The sequence below is a fragment of the Chelonia mydas genome, chromosome 9, assembly GCF_015237465.2.
Source record: "Chelonia mydas isolate rCheMyd1 chromosome 9, rCheMyd1.pri.v2, whole genome shotgun sequence".
Taxonomy (NCBI): domain Eukaryota; kingdom Metazoa; phylum Chordata; order Testudines; family Cheloniidae; genus Chelonia; species Chelonia mydas.
The window spans coordinates 61,697,983-61,722,736 of NC_057855.1; the positions used below are offsets into that span (position 1 = coordinate 61,697,983).

At 42.3% G+C, this 24,754-nt stretch overlaps 1 protein-coding gene across 1 annotated transcript in view; it reads left to right on the top strand.

Annotated features, from left to right (window-relative positions):
• Window positions 1–3,255: 3,255 nt before the first annotated feature.
• Window positions 3,256–24,754, top strand: part of LOC102930362 (H(+)/Cl(-) exchange transporter 5) — a 59,044-nt gene continuing 37,545 nt past the window's right edge. The window contains 2 exon segments of the mRNA XM_027826335.3: window positions 3,256–3,417; window positions 9,435–9,587. Of these exon segments, the coding sequence (XP_027682136.2) occupies window positions 3,351–3,417; window positions 9,435–9,587 (220 nt within the window). The 5' untranslated portion in view covers window positions 3,256–3,350.

Below are 24,754 nucleotides of genomic sequence, written 5' to 3' on the forward strand. Positions count from 1 at the left end.
AAATGACTTTTACTTGTACTTTGAAACTGGTTAGATTTCAAGTTGACAGGGTCCCTTTAAGAATTTTTCATACTATGTTATCCCTCTAGTATACAGTATCTTCATGTTTTTGCTACACCAAAAGATATTTGTAGTACAGTTCCTCTGGGCTGAGGAGGTGTATGTCTGAGGGTGGTAGATAAGCTTCACAAAGAGTAGTCTTATTTCTGGGAAACTCGGGTGTCTATCCTGTCACAAGAATTTGCTGTTGCGATCTGTTCCACTTTTCTAATGATCAGAGTAGTAGCAAAAGAGAGCACTTGTCCCAGTCCAACGGCTAAGAGCCTTTTATTTGACTTGGCAGTGATACAGTACATAAAGCTCTTTAGTCTGAATCTTGTTATAAAACTAGTCTGGCAGTGTCTATCTGCTCCAGCGTGTAACCCACATTATTTTAAGACACTCAACTAGATCAGAATCTGTTGGAATTATATTTGTACTCGGTGCTTTAATTTAGATAATATCAATTAAATTACAGTGAGGCACTGTTCTCCGGTTACTGCTTGATGCAACCTGTATGTACAGGGTTTAATTGATTAGTGCTTTGGGAAGAGTTAACTATATATCAAGTAATGGGATCATGAAGTAGTTTAGGAGCAATTTAGGGTGCTTTAAGAATTTTTTAAAACGTGTCACTGAATTTGAAGAAATCCATCTTTTTGCCTGTTGTCATTCCCCTCAGCATGGTTGCCAATATACATAGAACAGCTTCATCCTATTCAGAACCAGGGAGTGAATCGGCCTATAAACAGAATGGGCCTTGTCAAGTTTCCTCCCCCACTCTGAACTCTAGGGTACAGATGTGGGGACCTGCATGAAAAACCTCCTAAGCTTATCTTTACCAGCTTAGGTCAAAACTTCCCCATGTACAAAATATTCCACCCTTTGTCCTTGGATTGGCCGCTACCACCACCAAACTAATACTGGTTACTGGGGAAGAACTGTTTGGACACGTCTTTCCCCCCAAAATACTTCCCAAAACCTTGCACCCCACTTCCTGGACAAGGTTTGGTAAAAAGCCTCACCAATTTGCCTAGGTGACTACAGACCCAGACCCTTGGGTCTTAAGAACAATGAACAATCCTCCCAACACTTGCACCCCCCCTTTCCTGGGAAATGTTGGATAAAAAGCCTCACCAATTTGCATAGGTGACCACAGACCCAAACCCTTGGATCTGAGAACAATGAAAAAGCATTCAGTTTTCTTACAAGAAGACTTTTTTATTTCTATTTACTTCTATTTTTATTAAAGAAATCCCCCCTGTAAAATCAGGATGGTAGATAGCTTACAGGGTAATTAGATCCAAAACATAGAGAACCCCTCTGGGCAAAACCTTAAGTTACAAAAAAGATACACAGACAGAAATAGTTATTCTATTCAGCACAGTTCTTTTCTCAGCCATTTAAAGAAATCATAATCTAACACGTACCTAGCTAGATTACTTACTAAAAGTTCTAAGACTCCATTCCTGGTCTATCCCTGGCAAAGACAGAATATGGACAGACAGATAGACCCTTTGTTTCTCTCCCTCCTCCCAGCTTTTGAAAGTATCTTGTCTCCTCATTGGTCATTTTGGTCAGGTGCCAGCGAGGTTACCTTTAGCTTCTTAACCCTTTACAAGTGAGAGGAGCTTTCCCCTGGCCAGGAGGGATCTCAAAGGGGTTTACCCTTCCCTTTATATTTATGACAGGCCTCATCCAGCGCCCACTTATGCCAGTGGGAAGGCTCCCATTGAATTGTATAAGCTTTGGATTGGCCCCAATATGAATGACTAGTCTAGATTCACTGTCCAAACTGAGCCAATGTATCATAATCAGTGACAACTATGTAGAGCTACCAGGTTGCTGTGATCACAGGTATGGCTAATTTATTTTAATGTTTTTTATATCTACCTTTAAATTTTGTTGTGGGTCGTTACTTCTTTGTCAAATTTCATTTTTTAAATCAAAAGTAATATCTAAATTAAGGTTGCATATAAGGATCTGAAACTAATGTGCGGTTTTTCTCCCCTGTTATATGAGAGTCCAAAATAACTTATTTTGATGAACTAGCTCATTCTTTGGGGTCCTTTTGTAAAGAGTTAAGTTTTCAGCTCCGAAAATAAGCATTTTATGTTTGAAATCACAGCACAAGTGTAAGTAGCAATGTGACTGTGTTGCTATAAATCTTTGCTCTGCTGGCTTCAGGCCGGGTACTGTAAGTATTGGCACAACAATCCAGTGATGGTATTGTTCTTTTTTCTAACTATTTGCAGTTAGAACAGATTTCTGTATTGTTGATATTTTCCTTCTTAGTGTTTGCATAGGGTTTTAAAGTAATTTTCCTAACTATTTGTGGTACAATATACATATCCACTTCAAGAGGCGGTGTGAGCTTTGAGATGAGGGAGCAAGAGGAGAACACAGGATTCAGCGATGAGCCAAACTGGGGGGGGGGGGCGGCGGCGAATCAAGAATTCCTTGTTAGGTGCTCTGATGGCTGATTGGTTTGGAAACTTACATTTGAATTGTCTTGGACTATAAGAAAAGTACTGTCTCTCTAATTATCTGGATTTTCAAGTGAAGAGAACCGTAGGTGGTGAACTGTCACTCCTTTCCCCACCAGAAGAATGTCTCATGAAAGCAGCTGATCAGGATTAGAATTGTTCAGTTCTCTTGAAAGACATTTCTCTTCTCTGGCATAATTTCTGTGTACTAGGTTTGGAGCCAAAGTCAAACCTTCTATCAGATGGAGGAAATGTGTGTTGGGAGCTGCATTTGAAATGTTCGTAGTCAGTAGAACTGTTTCAACATATTCCTTTGTTTAGAGCATTGGCCCTTTAAGGTTGGCTTTACAGAAGTGGATTGACCGGTGTGAGCTTGAATTGGCAGTTACTTCACTCAACCATATCAAACAGCTCTGTTGGGATTCTGGTACAGAAATAAAAGGAGTACCAGCCCTCAGACTGAGGTGGCAGCTGGAGTAAAACAGTTGAGTAGGGATGGGAAACAAATTCATTTCAGCGCTTGGCACATGACTAAGTATGAAATGGGAAGGAGAAAGAGATTGGGAGCCCCGGGAATTGTTTTTGACTTAACCACGTCCCTTTGAGTACTTTTAACATCACAATGAAGACAAAAAAGGACTAGAACATCATTCTGGAAGTGCAAATTCCTATTGGGCAGTACTCAGTCTAGCTTTGTTATTATGGTTCCTATCTTCTGAGTCACTTCCAGCCACCAGAAGGGCGGATCTGCTTGGGTTTTTAATCCAGAGCTTCAGTACTGTGGTTGATCGAGATGGAGAAAATGGCATCTGGTGGCTGAAAGAGATGGAAGAGGCTGATTGGAGAGTCTCTAGGAAGATGGCTTCTCCCTGGCTAGGCCAGCAATCTTTTGGTATGTATATCCACCATGGGGCATGAGGGAAAGCCAAGTTGTATCTCTTCCAGTGATTTTTTTCTACCTTCTGCCATAAAGGAGCTGTAATTTTTATGTTTGGGGTGTATGGATTTGTGGAGGCGGGAAGGAGGAGCAGCTCTCATGTTTGATCACATTATGTAGGGACAAAGCATGTGAACACACTTCTTTTGTGCACAGGAGGGCCCAGGAGGCTTAGTTTGGAAACTTAGGGTATGTCTACACTGCAATTAAAAACCCACAGCTGGCCCCTGCCAGATGACTTGGGCTAAGAGGCTGTTTAATTGCAGTGTCGATGTTCAGGTTTGGGCTTCAGCCTGAGCTCTAGGGCCCTGGGAGGGGGGAGAGTCCCAGAGCTTGGGCTGCAGCCCAGGCCCAAATATCTACAACATAATTAAACAGCCCCTTAGCCCGAGCCTGAGTCAGCTGACACGGGTCAGCTGCGGGTGTCTTTTGCAGTGTAGACATAGCCTTATTGCTCACCTGTGAGGGAGTAGTCTCTCAAAATAAGGCAAAAAACAAGCATGGTTGTTTAGTTTCAACAACCTTCTGCTGTATTTTCTGTAACTGGGGACTTCAAGATCTATCACTGAAAGAAGAGTTCAGTTGTATTTTATAGTAAATGTTAAGTCAGCTGCTTGCTCCATACAGAATTGCTGAGCACGCACAGTGGCTGTTGCGCAGCATTTATTATTGGACTATCAGGAAGTTTTCTTATGCAATGTCAGTGAATGAGAGCAATTCAGCTATGAGCCACATGTACACATCTAAAGACATAGTTCATATCCAGGTCTCTTATAGCATGAGTTCAATAGCTGTTCAAAAGGTACGAGTAAGTTCTTGTGGATCCAGGGATTGATGTTCGGCAGCTAAAATTCTAAATAACAAGAATGATGATAGAGAAGAGGAGCAATCCATAGGCTGCAGCCATTGGTTGAAAGATCGGTACCAGTCCACTCAGAGCTATTCTCAGAGCTATCAGAAGAACAAGGAGTGTACATTTTCTAGTGTAATATTCTGGGAGGTGTATTTAATTAGCATAAATTACATGGTATGAATTTCAGACAAAATTGTCGAACAACAGGAATTTTTGTGTGTTATATGGTGGAACACAGAAACATACATGGCTGCTCTTGGAGGCATCTGGCCTTTTGATTTCATCCTTAGACACAGGGCGAGTTGCTTTGTGTTCGGGAAGCACAAGGCTTTCTGTAAATATTGAGATTACATTTGATAGCTAGAAGCTTGGGATAGAGTCATAGAAGTGTAGGACTGGAAGGGACCTCAGTAGGTCTTCTAGTCCAGTCCCCTGCACTCAAGGCAGGACTATGTAATAACTAGACCATTCCTGATGGGTGTTTGTCTAAACTGTTCTTAAAAACCTCCAATGACAGATTGCACAACCTCCCTAGACAATTTCTTCGAGTGCTTAACCACCTTGACAGTTAAGAAGTTTTTCCTACTGTCCAACCTAAACGTCCCTTGCTGCAGTTTAAGCCCATTGCTTCTTGTCCTATCCTTAGAGGTTAAGGAGAACAATTTTTCACCCTTCTCCTTGTAACAAACAACCTTCTATGTACTTGAAAACTGTTATCATGTACACACCCCCTCCCCCCACCCCCCCCCCCAGTCGTCTTCTCCAGGTTTAAACAAACCCAGTTTTTTTCAATCTTCCCTCACAGGTCATGTTTTTTAGACCTTTATTCCTTTCTGTTGCTTCATCTGGACTTTCTCCACTTTGTCCGCATCTTTCCTAAAATGTGGCACCCAGAGCTGGGGACTCTCCTCCAGTTCAGGCCTTAGCAGTGCAGAATAGAGTGGAAGAATTATTTCTTGTGTTTTGCTTACAACACTCCTGCTAATACATCCCAGAATGATGTTTGCTTTTTTTTGCAACAGTGTGACATTGTTGACTCATACAGTATTTAGCTTGTGATCTACTGTAACTCCCAGATCACTTTCCACAGTACTCCTTCCTACACAGTCATTTCCCATTTTTTGTGTGTGCAACTTAGAAAGAACAATAAGTGGAGTTCTTTGCATTTGTCCTTATTGAATTTCACCTATTTACATCAGACCGTTACTCCAGTTTGTCCAGATCACTTTGAATTTTAATCCTGCCTTCTAAAGCACTTGCAACCCTTTCCAGCTTGGTATCATCCGCAAACTTAAGTGTATTTTTTATGCCATTGTCTAAATCATTGATGCAGATATTGAATAGAACTGGACCCAGGACTGATCCCTGCAGGACCCCTCTAAATATGTCCTTCCAGCTTGACTGTGAACCACTGATAACTACGCTCTGGGAACAATTTTACAACCATTTGGGATACTCATTTTTCATACTTATAAGTCACTTAATAACAGAAGTTAAAAATAATACTTCTCCAAAAAACATATGTACAAGAAATGAAAATCTCATTAAATGGGGACCTGGATAGTTAGAAGAATGAGTCTTTGACTTCAAGGTTATTTGGCTATCTCCCAGGGCAGTTGATAGACATTTCTCTATCTCAGCTGTCAGATGGCCTGTTTGAAACAAGTTGATATTTCATAGTCCATTTCGTGGTGGCTAGATAGCCACATAATACAGCCATCACTAGAGTTGTCCCCTTGCCAGCAGGCTTATTGGAGACCTATGCAGACTGCAATGTTCTCCCCACAGGGGTGGTTCCTGCAGATCAGAGATGAATCTCACTGGCAGAGATTAGTGTCGGGACATCTGCGCTCCAATCTGTGCTGTACCTTTTCTTCGAGTACATAGGACCTCAGCTTTCAGAAGGCTATTAGTTCAGCACCTTTACCACCAAGAAATTAATGTCTTTTTTTTTTTTTGTAAAGTTCTTCACATTTACATCATCCTAGTTGAGGCTCTTGATGTCTTGCTTCTAAGAAGTAAGGGGCATACATACAGGGTTCGCTTCGCTTATCCCATGTATGCAGCCTCTACTGGCTTGAAACATGTCAGCTCTTAAAGAACAACAACAGTGCAGATCAATTTTGGTCAGGAAATAGAGTTCCATATCTGGTGGAAAATAATGTATCCAAAAAGTATTTCTGAAGTAAACACTGTGCCACAAGAGGATTCCACTTGATTAACATTAGACTTTATTTTACTGTGTTGTAAATCTTTTGGCCAGAGGGAATACACAACAGGCCACAAATCCTCAACAAGTAACTTTCAGTTACATGGATAAAATAAACCTTAAAGCCAACCTCCACTATGCAGTTATATAAAGTACTGGAAGTTGTTCCATCTGAGGGCTTTCAGAGGGCTATGAATATGAAGGCACTCTGTGCATTAGGTTAGGGTTAGAGTACAGCTGCTTACTGGCTGTACTGAACATTGGGTTCAACTAAAGTGAATGTACCCATAGCATTTTCTCTTCTCTTGCAGTCTGCATCAGTTTAATGTGTTTAAAGTTTAAACACAGTTTAAAGGCTAACCAATGTATTGTGTTTTTAGGGGTATTTTTCTGAGAGAAGTTGTTTGTCATCTTATTGTGCAACGCCAGGATTGTTTTCCTTAACCGTAGGAAATTATTTTGCAGAACATAATTCATGCTGTTTGGGAGTGCTGTTTTTCCTAAAACAAGGCTGAGCTGCATATCTGGTGATGTGGCAGACAGGCCTCGGGGACAGGCGAACTCAGCATAGGGGTGCACTAGTGCCATTCTGCCAGCATTTGCAAGGGGAATCGCCTTCTAGTATGTACTCCCTTGGGAGCCATTTCTGCTGGGCTTACAGCACCTTTATGCAGTTGGAGCAGCATGAAGGATTCACAATGGAAGAAAGAATCCAGCTTTGTAAATGCAAACGCTGGAGAGAAGAAAAGCCCAACATCTATTTTTCATGTTAGAGCGGTTAATGAGCAACATGTTGCATTGTTCTCCTTTTACAAAATGATTACCATCTAGGGAGGTGAAGGTAGAGTTTATTCAGGAAAATTACTGGCAAATGAGTTATTTTGCTGTCTTCCCTGTCCGGAAATACCAGGCTGAGGAACCCACTATCTTTCACCTGCTGATAACAGTACTGGTTTGTTAACCCCTCTTTGCGTGGGAATGTTCAGCAGCCATGTGCGGCTTCTGAGTTACAGCGCAAATGTTCCTTGTCATCCTAGCCAGAACTTTGAAAATGAAATACACTGTGTATTAACTTCTTCTGCTGAGCTTTCTGATTCAGATGAAGTGATGGGTTTAGGATTCTGTAAATGATTATGGGCAATACAGAAATTCTAGAGCTAGTTCAAAGACATCTGGCTGTTTCAAAAAATTTTTTTTGCCGTATATCAGCTCTGTAGCCTTGATTAAAAACCTTTCTGTCATGACTGCTTACCAGGCTTTTTAAAATCCTTCTCTGATTTGTTGTGTACTTCATGCGTTACCTTTTAAATCCCACTACATGATTGTATGTGGATTTTATCCCCACCTACTTCAGGATTTGAACTCATGTTTTTAGGGGAATTTAATATTTAATTTTGATATGTAGAGCACTGGGTGGCTGCAGTTTCTTGAATTAGGTGGATGTGTGTAATATCTTGATTTTTGTTGTTGAAGCTGGTTCCCTCTGAGTTTGGAGAGGGGGTGTGATGTTTTTAAAATCAGTTTTAAAAACATGAGCATTTTAGTATTACACTTTCATGGCATCTCTACAAGTAACCAAGGTGGATTGATTTAAATTAGCAATTGATTTTAATCTTGTTTTGCATTTGTGCTGTTTTGTTGGTTTTCAAAAGAGAGGCTTAGTCTCTTTGGTTAAAACATGTTGACATATAAGCAAATATAGCCTTTACACTAAATTTGGTTCTTTTTCCTAACTAGGAGGGTATATGATATCTATGCACATTTATTTAAAGCTGTATAATAGCTTAACATACATTTATTCAGATTCTTAATTTCTTCATCTTTTGGTTAGAAAATGAATGATGCATCACAACATTACTAAATGATTTTTTTTACTCATCATTTGTCATGCTACATTTGGATGGTAACTGAAATTCAATTCAAAATGCATAATAACAGCATATTCCAACTGTTTTTAATAGCTAAAATAAAACTACCTCAAATGTACTGGATACAGAAACATGTTTCTATCAACATGTTTTGTATTTAAAACCGATTGATTAAACAGAAGTATTAATGATTAGTGAATTGAACTGGTTGTTTACAGTCACTGTGTCCTTTAAAATTTTAGAATGGGTAGGTCTCCTCCACTCGCATCTCATTTTTCTTTGTAGAGTGGAAAAGGAAAACAAGCTTTCCTGCTTTTTCAGTTCCCAGTCTGTTTCTCAACTTTGAGAACCAGTCATTGGACTGAACGAGTGAAACTAAAATGAAGAGAATATTGTCTCTGCACCTGCACAAAGGGCTATTGTTGTCGAGAGTTGGTTTAGCACTTTACAAAACTCTGGTTCGTAGCCAGTGACTTCCACCAGTTCAGTGGTTTGACTTTCTTTTGAACTTTGGCAGCAGACTTGTAGTGCTTGAATATTGCTTTTAATTTAATTTATTTAATAGATGATAGTAAGTTTAGGCTTTAATAGGTTGTTATAATTTCAAATTTTATATTAAATAATTCATTTGTAAAGAGATTTAAATCCAGTTTTTAAAAAATCACTGATTTTTATGCACCTTGCAGATAACTCTTTGAAATGCTGTCCTCTTATTTTATGTAACTAAATCACTGTTTCTGGCCCATATGATAGCATGAAATATATCACAGGAACAACAGCTTGTAAATGTGGAAAATCCAGTCAGGTCCCTGGGCTAGAACAAGCAGCTGTCATACTTCATGTAGGCTTGCCATATTGAAAAAATAAATCTGTTACCTCCCTTCCTGTGTGTAGGATACCAGGTCTACCATTTTATTCCATTCAGCTAGTCAGACTGGATTAGCACATCGTCAAACATCAATTACTGTGGAATGTAGGTGTACACATTGGTGTCTTCAACCTTATACTATAGAAACTATCTTTGTTTTCCCTTCCATTCTAGGTTCAGAGGCTGTAGCCATGAATAATAAAGGCTTTCGGCGAGGGAGTTTCCAGAGCAGCACCAGTGATGAAGACATGGTGGAGATAGCAGGAGGAGCTCTGGATTTCTCCATCACAGATGATGATCCCCCGCTGGATAGAGAGATGTTGGGAGGTAATGCTCATGTTGCCATCTCCATTAAATTCTTCATCACTACAATCTTTATGTAGATTTCAGGTTAATGTGTACTACTTTGTTTGACTGTCGCAAGAGCCGGTTTCTTGATGGAGCGGCCAGGTGGTTGTGTAAGGGCCATATGCTTTGCTGTCACACTCCTATTGTGACCTCAGCACAATTCTCTACACTGCAGTATTTTCACCTGGGTGGCTTTCTGTACAGGCTGCTGTAGTACCATATAGCAGCCAAGTGTGCACTCACCTGCTTCCATTGGCTTCTGTCACTATAAGTAAACAGTGATTGAATTAGGACTTAGGTGCAGCACAAAGTAGAAGTAGCCGAGTGTTTCTTTAAAAGAGAAGGTAAGATAGACTACAGAAGGTAGACTAGTGACTATTTGTCGGAAAGAAGCCAGGGCATCTCCCCATCACAGTAAACGATCTAATCCTGGCTGTGCACATGTAGTAAATAGTCATACAGGGGAAAGTATTTTCTCTTCTCAATATATTCTTCTGTTTGCATGATCGTTTAGTATATACAATAAATTAGCCTGCACTCTTTTTCTGTGTCTTCAAGGACTTGTTTTGCCTCCCCACAGTCCTTTATAGGCACTTCACATGTTACCAGGGCAAGCAAGCAATTAATCAGTGGCTTGAGGCAGCCTGGTGTATGAGTAAAAGCAAACATGATCCTTGGAACAGTTATGGCCCAGAAGCTCTGTTACTCATAATTGTTCAGCCCCCATTCAAAGATCTTGGCAGCCCTTCTTTAAAATGCAGCTATTATTTGAGGCACTCTTCAATATCAGCAAAGCCATCTGCTTTGGTTTACTGTTCTGTATATGTTGAAAATTGGGAAGTTCCCATCTATCTTGTTCAACTGATAAGTACAATGTACCTTTCACCCAAGGTGAAGTGACTCTTTGAAAGAGTTTGCATGTAGTCTGCATTGGTACAGTGCAGCCACTTCCTTAAATAGATAAAGGTGTTTTGAGGTTTATCGGTTTATAGAATGTGGAATAATGAACAAGGAGAAGAGGGACCCTGTCTATAGGGGACTTGTTAGAGAGAGCACTTAAAATACTCTTGGGACCTCCATACCAAAAAGATGTGCACAAATTGGAGGGGAATTAGAGAAGAGCCACAAAAATGATAAAGTGGATGAAGAGACTTGAAAGATCAAATTCAATATATCTTGACTGATCAAAAGCTAAAGGAAATGGGGTATAATGGCCTATAAGTATTTAAAGGGGCAAAATGGCAGGGAGGGAGAGGAATTGTTCAGGATAGTTGACTGGGATGTAAGTAAGAGTAGGGAGACCAAGCCAAGGAAAATTTAAGTTCTTCAGAAAATATCTGAACAGGGAAATCTATTAGCTTGTGCAATCCCTGTTCCTGATGTCTTTTAAAACTGGGCTGAACAAAGGACTCGAATACAACTGTGGGAACCATACTGATACTGACTAGAGGAATTGTCTAGATCAGTGACTTCCAAACTTTTCCAGTCATGTCTTCCTTTTAGACCATAAATATTTTCCATTACCTCCTCCCACGGGGACATAAGATTGGCCATACTAGATTAGATCCAGAGACTGTCTAGCCAGTACCTTATGTCCGACAGTGGCCAGCATCAGATGTTTCAGGGGAAGGTTTAAAAATCCGACAGTAGGCAGATGTGGCGTAATCTGCCCTATGAAGATTTCAAAATCATCCCTAATACACTTAAACTCTGAAGCATGAGATGTTACATTCCTTCCAAAACTTGTATTATCTATAACTCTGGATACTCTTGTTTCCCATGTAAATATTCAGTCCATCTTTTAATCTTGCTAAATTCTTTGTCTCTAACACACAGTGGCAATGAGTTCTATAGTCCATGCATTGTGTGAAAAAGTATTCCATTTTATGTTTTGAATTTGGCACCTTTAATTGAATGGCCCCTTCATTTTTGTTGCAAGACTGGAAGCATAGAAAGTGTTTGATGCACCACCTCTGTACCGTCCATTATTTTATTTACTTTTATCATGGCTCCTCTTATCTCCTTACTAAGGTAAACAATGCCATTTCTTTCAAGCACTCTTCATATAAATATTTCAATGTCTCTAATCATTCTTGTCACTTCTCTGAATCTTTCCTAATTCTGCCATATCCTTGGAATTATCAGAATAGAATACCAGGAGAAGGTGTACTATTAATTTATATGATGGCATTATATTTTCCATATTCTCAATCTTGTTCTGTAATCCTCAGTCCCCAGTTCCTTACCCCACAAATAAATACCTAGCTCTTATATAGCACTCTTCATCAATAGATCTCCGTGTTTTACAGTGGTTCCTTCTGATCTTAGGGTTTGTCTACATTACCTGCTGGATCGATGGGCAGCGATCGATCCAGCGGGGGTCAATTTATTGCATATAGTCTACACGTGATAAATCGACCGCCGAGCGCTCTCCCATCAACTCCGGTATCCACCGGGGCGAGAGGCGCAGGCGGAGTCGACAGGAGAGCGTCAGCTGTCGACTTACCACAGTGAAGACACCACGGTAAGTAGATCTAAGTATGTTGACTTCAGCTACGTTATTCACGTAGCTGAAGTTGTGTAATTTAGATCTCTTCCCCCCCCCCGCCCCCCCGAAGGCCCCCCCGGTGTAGACTGGGCCTTAGAAACGATAGATCTGTGAACTAGGCCTCATGTCTTTTGTGCTATTCATGAATCCATGACTATATGTCTACATAATGAGGACTATAACAGCATACTTATGTTGGCATAGCCCCATAGTGTAGACACAACCTACCAACAGAGGTTTTTTCTGTTGGTGTTGGAATACCCCCTCCCCAAATGAAGTTAGCTATGTTGACAGAAGCTGTCTTCTGTCAATATAGTTGTGTCTACACTGGGGATTTTGTTGGCATAGCTGTGGGTCAGAGATATGGGTTTTTTTCACACCCTGTACTGACATAGCTATGCCAATATAATTTTTCTGTGTAGACCAGGCCTAACTTGTAGTTCAGAACCTTCTGTCTAATGTTACTGTCCTTCAAGGTGGATATGCACACTTATCATGCAGCATAGACTTCATCTCACCCACTGGTGTAGAACTATATCATCTCACTATACAGTAACTTTGTCTTTTATTTTTGAGTGTCAGACTACCAGACATGTCAGTTTTCAAAAACATCAGAAATGACGTAGAATAAAAACTCAGGCTATCAAATTTGCTTTAAGTACTATATTAGATGCACTTTTGGTAACGTGTACAGAATTTTAAAATATAAAATTTTCTAGCAAGGTTGGCAGTGGATTTTTAGGTACCTTTAACTGATTACTAACATTTACAGACCAGCATGTTTTGTCAATGGACTTGTAAACACTGCTTCTTTCTTATATCTGGGTGCTGTTCCATCTATGGCAATACTTGGATTTCAGCAGATTTCAAAAATGAGTAACTCTTTTTAACTACCTCTTGAAGAGCTAGTTGAATGCCTCTCAATTATATTCTGTCCAGTTAGGTCCAATTCAGAAAAAAGAAGGTAGCAGGAATAAAAATATTTTAATGCTTGAGATGCATTAATATTCTGAGCAGCTTTTTTCCCCTTTGCTTTCCTGCACATTGACAGAGATGGTCAGCTGTAACTACTGTTTTTTTGTTTTGTTTTTTTTCCACTTAAAGGAGTTGGCTTTTACACAAACCATAACTGGGTGGAAAACCACACAAGAGATCCATAGATGGTTAATGGAAACACTTTAAAGAGGGTGTCACTGAGACGTATATTTGCTTAGAGCTTGGGATTAACTTTAAAATGTCCTTTAATGTTCCCAAAATGTTTTTCTTAGCGAGCCTTTTCTTCTCCTTCCATGTGTCCCAGATTGAGCAGTATCTGGTGTTTTCTCTGTGTGCTGATACTTTCCTCAACTCATTTTGCCCATTGTGTATCTCCCATGTACCAATGTATGGCAGCAGAGGGGGAAGTGGATAAATTGTGTTCTCTTCTTCGATCTCTTAATAAAAAAACAAAAACAAAAAAAAAAACAAAGAAAGCCAGTCCATGGAGCAGCTGTCTGGGTACACAAACAGCAGTATGGCCAAATTCCTTGGGATTTTTCCTGGCTAATGTCCCTTCTAGAACTGGGCAGGAAACCACATTAAAGTACGCTATGAAACTTTTAATGCAAGACAGAATGGTCCATGTGGACACTTAGTGCATGGCAGGCTAATGTGAGGTGGATTTAAATCCCGGCCTGCTGCAAACTAAGTGGCGTTGTTTTTGTGTAGACAGGCCCAAAGGGTGTGGTGAGAAATCTTATGATATTTTGATAACCGTACATAAAAATAAACTGCATAGTAGATACAGGAAAGATGTTTAGTAACAGGGCCATCTTCAGGCAGCAGCAGAAATACCTCCCCTTGTTCTGCTTTTCGTTACATCTGTCAGATAATCTAGACCTTGATTTCCTCACTCTTCCCACTGTCGGGCACTTCTTCCCTATTAAATAAATAGGCATTTTTTTAATTCATGGAATCCAGTCTGCACTGACCTCATGTTTGATGGTAGCCAAATTCTTCAGAATGATAAAATTGTATTGTTGTTAACTCTTACCATTTTATTGAGAGTTTTATAATTGGAAGAACATAAGAGCTGCCATATTGGACCAGATCATATATTCTTGCCCGGTATCCTGTCTCTGGCAGTGGCTGGTACCAGAGCTTCACGGGGAGTGTACTGAATAGGGCAATTCTAGAATGATCCACCTGTGTCTTCCCTTCCCAGCTTCTGGTAGAGAGGTTTAGGGTCTCCCCATGTGTGGGGTTGCGTCCCTGACCATCTTGGCTAATAGCCATTGATGGATCTATCCTCCGTGAACTTCTGTAGTTCTTTTTTGAACCCAGTTATGCTTTTGGCCTTCACAACATCCCGTGGCAATGAGTTCCACAGGTTAGTTGTGTGTAGTGTTGTTCGTCTTCATCTTGTTCATATTAAATCTGCTGCCTATTGATTTCATTGGGTGACCACTGGTTTTTGTATTGTGTGAAAGGGTAAATAGCACTTCCCTGTCACTTTTTCCACACCATTCATTATTCTAGACCTCTCATATCTGCCTTTAATCAACTGTTTTCAGATGAACAGCCCTCATCTTTTTAGTCTCTCCTTCTTTGATAGTCCTTGTTGCCCTTCTCTGAACCTTTTGTATTTCTTCTACATTTTTTTTGAGCTGGGGCGACCAGATCTGGCCACAGTATTCAAGATGTGAGTGTACCATGGATTTATATAGTGGAATTACAATATTTTCTGTCTCAATTTCTATCCCTTTCCTAATAGTTGCTAACATACTGTTAGCCTTTTAGAATGCTGCCGCCCGTTGAGCAGTTGTTTTCAGAGAACTATCTGTGGCTATTCCCAAGATCTCTTTCTTGGGTGATTACTGCTAATTTAAACCCATTGTATATGTATAGTTGGGATTGTTTTTCCTGTTTGCATTTCTTTGCACTTATCAATGTTGAATTTCATCTGCCAGTTTTGTTGCTCATTGAGGAGGAGTGGTAGCCATGTCAGTCCCAGGATATTAGAGAGACAAGGTGGGTGAGGCAGTATCTTTGATTGAACCACCTTCTGTTGGTGAGAGAGACAAGCTTTCGAGTTCCTCAGAGCTCTTCTTCAGGTCTGGGAAAGGTACTCAGAGTGTTGCAGCCAAATACAAGATTGAACAGATAGTTTAGCATAAGTAGTTAAGGGACCATTCAAGGTGAAGTGGCCAGTTAATACACCCCTAGTCATAGGACAAAAAGGGGGGTTAGTGGGTTACAGATCGTTGTAATAACCCATAAATCCAGTGTCTTTATTAAGACCATGATTTTTAGTGTCTAACAAAGTTATAGCCTTGTGTCTCATTTTGTTGCCCAGTCACCTGGTTCTGTGAGATCCCTCTGTAGGTCCCTGAGTCTGCTTTGAACTTAACTGTCTTTAATTGTTTCGTATGGTGAAAAGTATCGGGGGTAGCTGTGTTAGTCTGCATGCACAAAAACAACAAGGAGTCTAGTGGCACCTTAAAGACTAACAGATTTATTTGAGCATAAGCTTTTGTGCATCTGAGGAAGTGGGGTTTTTACCCACGAAAGCTTATGCTTAAATAAATCTGTTAGCCTTTAAGGTGCCACCAGGCTCCTTGTTGTTTTAATTATTTTGTATTACCTGCAAACTTTGCTACTTCACTGTTCACTCCCTCTTTCAGATCATTAATAATTATGTTGAACAGTACGGATCTCTGGGGGGGCTTTGCTGTTCACCTCTCTCCATTGTGAAAACTGATAATTTATTCCTACCTTTTGTTTTCTATCTTTCAATCGGTTACTGATCCATGAGAGGAACTTCCCTCTTATCCCAGGGCTACGTAATTTTCTTAAGAGCTTTTGATGAGGGACCTTGTCGAAGGCTTTCTGAAAATCCAAGTACCCTATATTGACTGGATCACTCTCATCCACATGCTTATTGACTCCCTCAAAGAATTGTAATAGACTGGTGTGGCATGACTTCCCTTTACAAAAGCTATGTTGACTCTTCCTGGACATAAAGAAAAGGAGGACTTGAGGCACCTTAGAGACTAACAAATTTATTTGAGCATAAGCTTTCGTGAGCTACAGCTCATTTCATTGGATGCATTCAGTGGAAAATACTTCTGTTCTTTACAATAGTTTCTTCCACTTTGTCTGGTACTGAAGTTAGGCTTATCGGCCTGTAGTTTCAGGATCGCCTGTGGAGCCCTTTTAAAAAATTGGCATTACATTAACTACCTTTCAGTCATCTAGTACAGAGACTGATTTCAGTAACATAGGTTACATGCCACAGTTAGTAGTTATGCAGTTTCAAATTTGAGTTCCTTCAGAGCTCTTGGGTGAATAGCATCTGATCCTGGTGAGCTGTTATTGTTCAGTTAATCAGTTGTTCTAAAACCCTCTTCTTATTGACATATATATTTGGGACAGTACTTTGGATTTGTCGCCTAAATAGAATAGCTCTGATGTGGCATGCTCTGCACTGAAGATCGATGTGAAGAGCTCAGTTAGCTTCTTTGCAATGGCCTTGTCTTCCTTGAGTGTTGCGTTAGCACCTTTTGTCAGTTAGTGGCTTCTCTTTCACCAGCAGAAGTTGGTCCAATAAAAAGATATTACATCACCCACCTTGTTTCTCTAATGTCCTGGGACCAACACAGGTATGATCACACTGCAGACAACAATGAAACGGAACAGAAAGGCAGTTATGTTGCTGTGAAAAGGCAGAACTGAAATGGAATGTTTCTTTCCCACTGGTTTCAAAGGGAGGAAACATTCAATATTGAGTTGTTTCTGCAGCAAGATTCAGCAAGTATTTAATATTTATGGAGGAGAAAGTGGGTAAATGCAGTTTTGTTCTCAGTTGGTCCTTGTACGGAGTTAATGGGGATGGTAAATGTAATTGTCTAAGTTTATGCGAATATTTGCAATTTGCCTGGAAGGGTACTCAATTGTCCTCTTCCCTATTTAATTAACAGGAAAATTTACTTTCCATCTGTTTCATCGTTTTATGGGAATATGGCTGCTTCTATGAGGAAAGCTCAATGGGATCAATCACTTACAGTGAAATATTGAAGCTTCCATAGGTATATCTTTAATATTAGTTTTGGATGTGTGTATATAACATGAAAATATAGGACACTTAATGTGGTATAAATGCGATGTTAGCACTCATTTGATATGACCTGACTGGAGCATTGAATGACTTTTAACTGCTTATTTTCTAGCATTTTGTAGCTTGTGTAGACGGGATGAGGAGTTTAGCAACTTTAACTCTAGGCCAGGATAGCACATACAATACATCTGTACATAGAAACTATGTGCATTTATTTATATATTCCACCAATCATATATCGATATAATTATTTGGGGAAACATATAAATAATAAATGCACATGGTTTTCGTGAAACTACCTAGGTTCTTGTATAACCATCGCTACAAGAAATCAGGTGCTAAGATACTAATAAGAATTCTTAAATCTGGACTGTGTTGTTTACATGGAAAGAAATAAAGCCGTCACCAAGAGGGGATTTTAAATATTTTGGTGATTGTTAACTTTACTAGCTTGTCCACTGAATTCAGGATTTTTTTTGTTTAGGAATACAGTAAGATGTTTGGGCGCCAGGTATATAACCTACCCTCTAAAACTGCAACAGCAGCACATACCTTTGTGAGCTAGGAGTCTTAATAATTGAAACTCTCTCTTAGCAAACAACCACTTGCAGATCGTGGAGAATGCGGAAACGTGCTCGGAATCGAGCAGTGGTGATTATAATATACTTACCCTGAACTCTGTGCTGGCTGCCTGTAAAGCAATGAGCTGTTGTGTTTTAAAGCTTCTTAATTTAGAATCTAAGTGGTGTATCTTCTCTGATACTACATGTCTTTTTAGGGGTCTACTATTGCAAATTACATTGGCAAGTAATGAGATTTTTTGCTATGGCAGTTCCTACGGTGAAGAACTTATCCCAAATATCTGCTTTAGGTCATCCTTCCCCTTTCTTTTATAAATATAAAAAAACTGGAATCACCTTTCTTCTCCCTCCCCCCCCCCCCTCCCCCCGAGGCGTTTTAGTTATATGTAGGACCTACACTAAGTATCACATTTATTATTTAATTTGCAATACTGAATTGGAACAAGGCATTTCTAGCAGTTTTTAAAGGCAAGTTTACATCTGAGGCCTAAACATCTTGATGAAAAAAACAAAACAACTTGAGTTCAAAATGTTTCAGAAGTAGAATACTGTTATGAGCTGGTCAAAACCTTGTTATGGGTTGCGTTAAACCTCTTTAAGCAGATGTGTGAATGAGACCTCCATTTAAATCCATCGTAAGAGGCAGGGGCCACACCTAAAACAAAATCTAATAATCTGCCCCAAACTAGCACCAAGTGGGCAAACTGTTTGCCTGGGTATAGTGACCAGATGGGTAGGTGTGAGAGAACACACACACACTGAGAACAGGCTGGGAGAGAGAGCCTGGAGGAACAGCTGAAAGCATGTGGCTGCTCTGGTAGAAACTGAGGGAGTTTTTTGGGTTGGGATGTAGGCTGAAAAGACTGCTCTTGGTGCTGTGAGCTAAAGAAGGGCTAGTCTACACTACACAGGTTGACATAAGGCTGCTTATGTCGACTTAATTATGTCAGTGTCTACGCTACAGCCTTCCTCCCGTGGATGTAAGTGCCCTACTACACCGACATAATAACTACTTCTCCACGAGAAGTGTAAGGCTTATCTTGGTGTAGTTAGGGCGACACAGTGTCTGTGTAGACACTGCATCCCTTACCTTGGCTTTTAGCTGTCTTGTCAATTTCACAGCAGGAGCTGTGAAATTGACAAGAAAGCCTGGCTGCTAGAGAGCCAGCTCCCCTGGAGAGCTGGGCCGCTGGACCCCTCTCCCTGGTGGCTTCCCCCTGCAGCCCTGCCTGGGAGCTGGGGACAGAAGCCCCAGCCGCCACAGTGAACTGTGAAATTGACAAGGCTGCCCAGCTCCCAGCAGGGAGCAGGCGCTGGGGCTGAAAAGCAGGGGCAGCTGGACCCAAATCCTCAGGGGTAAGAAGCTCTGGGTGGCTTCCCTTGGCTCCTGGTGGAGAGCAGGGGTGGGGGCAGCCAAATGGGAGCCCCAGAGCCTGTGTGGCAGCCGGGCTCCCAGCAGGGAGTTGCCAGTGGAGCTGAGAGACCAGGCTCTCCGCTCCCCCACATGGCCCTTCTTAGGTCGGTGGAAGCGCTCCTGGTGAGGACGCGTACCACTGATCCAAGGAGGAGAGCATGGACCTGCACCACTGCAGTAATTACTGCGGTGGCTGCAAGTCGACTTAATGTAGGTCTACTTACATTTCTAGTGTCAACATACCCAAAGCTGTTTCCTGCTCCTAAGTTCCATCTGTGTTCAGAGAGTCAGGACTTTGCATGTTCTTTTGTAAACAAGCAAAACTGCATCAGCGAAATACCTGGCAATCACCAATTTCCACTCCCACCCACAAAGCCCCAAACTTTGACTAACCGCTCAGGTTGCAAAAGAGCAGAAAATCTGTTACTTTGTCCGATTTAAGGTTTCTAATGCTGCACTAGCTATGTCACCAAGAAGTGATTCAGTGATTATATAGTTACTCTGACTGAAGTTCTGTGACCTGAGTGAATCCTGTAACTTCCAATTTGGACTTTTGCCCAGGACTAAAGAGAAATGAGCCACATTCTCCTTGATTACCCACTCTGACAGTGAAGTTATGCCTGAACTGTAACTTCTACATTTGTTCTTCAGAAGAACCCACAGACACATTCATCCAGTTGTGCCAAATTCTAACAGCGTTTCTCACACCATGTGGCAAGTCTAATTAATCTAAGCTGTTGTTCGCACCCTGGCAGCTGTGCTAACCTGGCATGGAGAGGGTTAGATTTGGAATGCTACATATTTCTGTCTGCCTCTAATACTCGATTCGTCTTGCCTCCCTAAGTGCTGGATGAATCCAGAAGACAGCAACGTGGATTTTAATCTTAACCCTTTGGCTAATGGTGGTGGTTGCAGCCTCCTGGGACAGGGCAGTAGAATGCAGCTTTTCTTTGATGTCTTCCAAGAGGGTGCACTGACAGGGTTATGCTCTTTTTATCGGTACATGAGTCAGCATGAGGTTGCCCATGCCAGATGTGAAACTAGATCTAGTAGCTTTGGTTTGATTCATTAGTTTGCATGTGAAACGCCAGCAGCTCTCTGTCCCTGTACACTAGTCTATTGGCTCTGGTCTCATAAGCTTGTTGGGATAGTGATGCAATCATGCTGTGTTTGAGTAGGAAATCTGAGGATGTGACATGAGTGCACTTGGGACACAGACATGCCTGTTCACTTAAAAAAACAAAAACAAACAAACAAAAAACCCTAGTGTCTTGATGGTCTGTATTAAGTTGCTGAGGAGGAAAGGTTTTTTCCATGGGATTTTTCCATGGTTTGGAGGGTTGCTTGCTTTTCAGTGGGAGAAAGTTGGTCTTTAAGGTGGGCTGCTGTTAAATTTTGAGCCCCCCAAGAATTTCGGAGAGATGCTTATATGGATAACAAGATTTTCCAGAATGATAATAGCAAGGAATTCTGAAAGGGATATAAATCCTGCTGCAGGTAATAAGTTCTAAATTCTAATGTGGGTTAGGAAGAAATTTCCCCTGCAAGCAGATTATTTCATCAATGGCCTTCCGCAAGTCGTCTTGCACTTTCCTCTGAAGCAATTGGTGCCAGCTGTTGCTGGAAACAGGGCACTGGGCTAGATGGATCTTTGGTCTGATTCAGTATCTAAGAGTGAAATCCTGACCCCTTAGACATCAGTGGCAAAACTCCCATTGACTACAGTAGGGCCAGGATTTCACCCTGAGTTTCTTCAGTGGTTTGGAGAATATTACTACAGTACCTTCCTGAAATAGAATGTATCCAACTGTGTGCAGATATGGTCGCCCCATCTCAAAAAAGATATATTAGAATTGGAAAAGGTTCAGAAAAGGGCAACAAAAATGATTAGGGGCATGGAACAGCTTCCGTATGAGGAGAGATTAATAAGACTGGGACTTTTCAGCTTGGAAAAGAGGTGACTAAGGGTAGGTCTACTCTACGAAATTAGGTCGAATTTATAGAAGTCGGTTTTTTAGAAATTGTTTTTAAATAGTCGATTGTGTGTGTCCCCACACAAAATGCTCTAAGTGCATTAACTCGGCAGAGTGCTTCCACAGTACCGAGGCTAGCGTCGATTTCCGGAGTGTTGCACTGTGGGTAGCTATCCCACAGTTCCTGCAGTCTCCGCTGCCCATTGGAATTCTGGGTTGAGATCCCAATGCCTGATGGGGCAAAAAACATTGTCGCAGGTGGTTCTGGGTACATGTCATGAGGCCCTCCTTCCCTCCCTCCCTCCGTGAAAGCAAGGGCAGACAATCGTTTTGCGCCTTTTTTCCTGAGTTACCTGTGCAGACGCCATACCACGGCAAGCATGGAGCCTGCTCAGCTCACTGTCACAGTATGTCTCCTGGGTGCTGGCAGACGCGGTACTGCATTGCTACACGGCAGCAGCAACCCATTGCCTTGTGAAGCAGATGGTACAATAGGACTGGTAGCCGTCATCGTCATGTCCAAGGTGCTCCTGGCTGCGTCGGTCAGGAGTGCCTGGGCAGACATGGGTGCAGGGACTACATTAGGAGTGACTCGACCAGGTCACTCTCGTTAGTCCTGCAGGCAGTCCTATTGTACCATATTCTGCCGAGCAGCCAAGAAATGTGGATGGCTAGCAGTCCTTCTGCACCGTCTGCTGCCAGCCAAAGATGTAAAAGATAGATGGAGTGGATCAAAACAAGAAATAGACCAGATTTGTTTTGTATTCATTTGCTCCCCCCTCCCTCTCTCCGTGAAGTCCTGCCTGAAATGCAAGAGGGCAGGATAGCTTAGTGGGTTGAGCATTGGCCTGCTAAACCCAGGGTTTTGAGTTCAATCCTTGAGGGGGCCATTCTGTGTGACAGTTGTTTTTGTTTCTCCTTGATGTAAAGCTACCCCTTTTGTTGATTTTAATTCCCTGTAAGCCAACCCTGTAAGCCATGTCATCAGTCGCCCCCCCCCTCCGTCAGGGCAACGGCAGACAATCGTTCCGCGCCTTTTTTCTGTGCAGACGCCATACCACGGCAAGCATGGAGCCTGCTCAGATCAGTTTGGCAATTAGGAGCACATTAAACACCACACGCATTATCCAGCAGTATATGCAGCACCAGAACCTGGCAAAGCGAAACCGGGTGAGTAAGCGACGTCAGCGCGGTGATGAGAGTGATGAGGACATGGACACAGACTTCTCTCAAAGCATGGGCCCTGGCAATGCAGGCATCATGGTGCTAATGGGGCAGGTTCATGCCATGGAATGCAGAATCTGGGCCTGGGAAACAAGCACAGAGTGGTGGGACCGCATAGTGTTGCAGGTCTGGGACGATTCCCAGTGGCTGCGAAACTTTCGCATGCGTAAGGGCACTTTCATGGAACTTCGTGACTTGCTTTCCCCTGCCCTGAAGCGCATGAATACCAAGATGAGAGCAGCCCTCACAGTTGAGAAGCGAGTGGCAATAGCCCTGTGGAAGCTTGCGACGCCAGACAGCTACCGGTCAGTCGGGAATCAATTTGGAGTGGGCAAATCTACTGTGGGGGCTGCTGTGATGCAAGTAGCTAATGCAATCAAAGATCTGCTGCTATCAAGGGTAGTGACCCTGGGAAATGTGCAGGTCATAGTGGATGGCTTTGCTGCAATGGGATTCCCTAACTGTGGTGGGGCCATAGACGGAACCCATATCCCTATCTTGGCACTGGAGCACCAAGCCGCTGAGTACATAAACCGCAAGGGGTACTTTTCAATAGTGCTGCCAAGCACTGGTGGATCACAAGGGACGTTTCATCAACATCAACGTGGGATGGCCGGGAAAGGTACATGATGCTTGCATCTTCAGGAACTCTGGTCTGTTTCAAAAGCTGCAGGAAGGGACTTTATTCCCAGACCAGAAAATAACCGTTGGGGATGTTGAAATGCCTATAGTTATCCTCATGAGGCCATACACAGGCAGCCTGGACGGTAGTCAGGAGCTGTTCAACTACAGGCTGAGCAAGTGCAGAATGGTGGTAGAATGTGCATTTGGACATGTAAAAGCGTTCTGGCGCAGTTTACTGACTCGGTTAGACCTCAGCGAAACCAATATTCCCATTGTTATTACTGATTGCTGTGCGCTCCACGATATCTGTGAGAGTAAGGGGGAGACATTTATGGCGGGGTGGGAGGTTGAGGCAAATCGCCTGGCCGCTGGTTATGTGCAGCCCGAAACCAGGGCTGTTAGAAGAGCACAGGAGGGCGTGGTGCGCATCAGAGAAGCTTTGAAGACCAGTTTTATGACTGGCCAGGCTACGGTGTGAAAGTTCTGTTTGTTTCTCCTTGATGAAGCCTCCGGCCCCTTGGTTCACTCTACTTCCCTGTAAGCTAAGCACCCTCCCCTCCTCCCTTCGATCACCACTTGCAGAGGCAATAAAGTCATTGTTGCTTCACATTCATGCATTCTTTATTAATTCATCACACAAATAGGGGGATAACTGCCAAGATAGCCTGGGAGGGGTGGTGGAGGAGAGAAGCACCTGGAGGGGGTGGTGGAGGAGGGAAGGACAAGGACACACAGCACTTTAAAAGTTTAAAACTTTAAAACTTATTGAATGCCAGCCTTCTGTTGCTTGGGCAATCCTCTGGGGTGGAGTTGCTGGGTGGCCAGAGGGGCCCCCCCACCACGTTCTTGGGCGTCTGGGTGAGGAGGTTATGGAACTTGGGGAGGAGGGTGGTTGGTTACACAGGGGCTGTAGCGGCTGTCTGTGCTCCTGCTGCCTTTCCTGCAGCTCAGCCATACACTGGAGCGCATTAGTTTGATCCTCCAGCAGCCTCAGCATTGAATCCTGCCTCCTCTCATCACGCTGCCGCCACCTTTCAGCTTCAGCCCTCTCTTCAGCCCGCCGCCTCTCCTCCCGGTCATTTTGTGCTTTCCTGCACTCTGACATTGTCTGCCTCCACGCATTCGTCTGTGCTCTGTCAGTGTGGGAGGACAGCATGAGCTCAGAGAACATTTCATCACGAGTGCTTTTTTTTCGCCTTCTAATCTTCACTAGCCTCTGGGAAGGAGAAGATCCTGTGATCCTTGAAACACATGCAGCTGGTGGAGAAAAAAAAAAAGGGACAGTGGTATTTAAAAAGACACATTTTATAGAACAATGGGTACATTCTTTCACGGTAAACCTTGCTGTTAACATTACATACACAGCACATGTGCTTTCGTTCCAAGGTCGCATTTTGCCTCCCCCCCACCCCCCAACCACGTGGCTAGCCCCTCACCCCTCCCTGTGGGTAACAGCAGGGAACATTTCTGTTCAGCCACAGGCAAACAGCCCAGCAGGAACGGGCACCTCTGAATGTCCCCTTAAGAAAAGCACCCTATTTCAACCAGGTGACCATGAATGATATCACTCTCCTGAGGATAACACAGAGAGATAAAGAACGGATGTTGTTTGAATGCCAGAAAACATACACTGCAATGCTTTGTTCTGCAATGATTCCCGAGTATGTGCTACTGGCCTGGTGTGGTA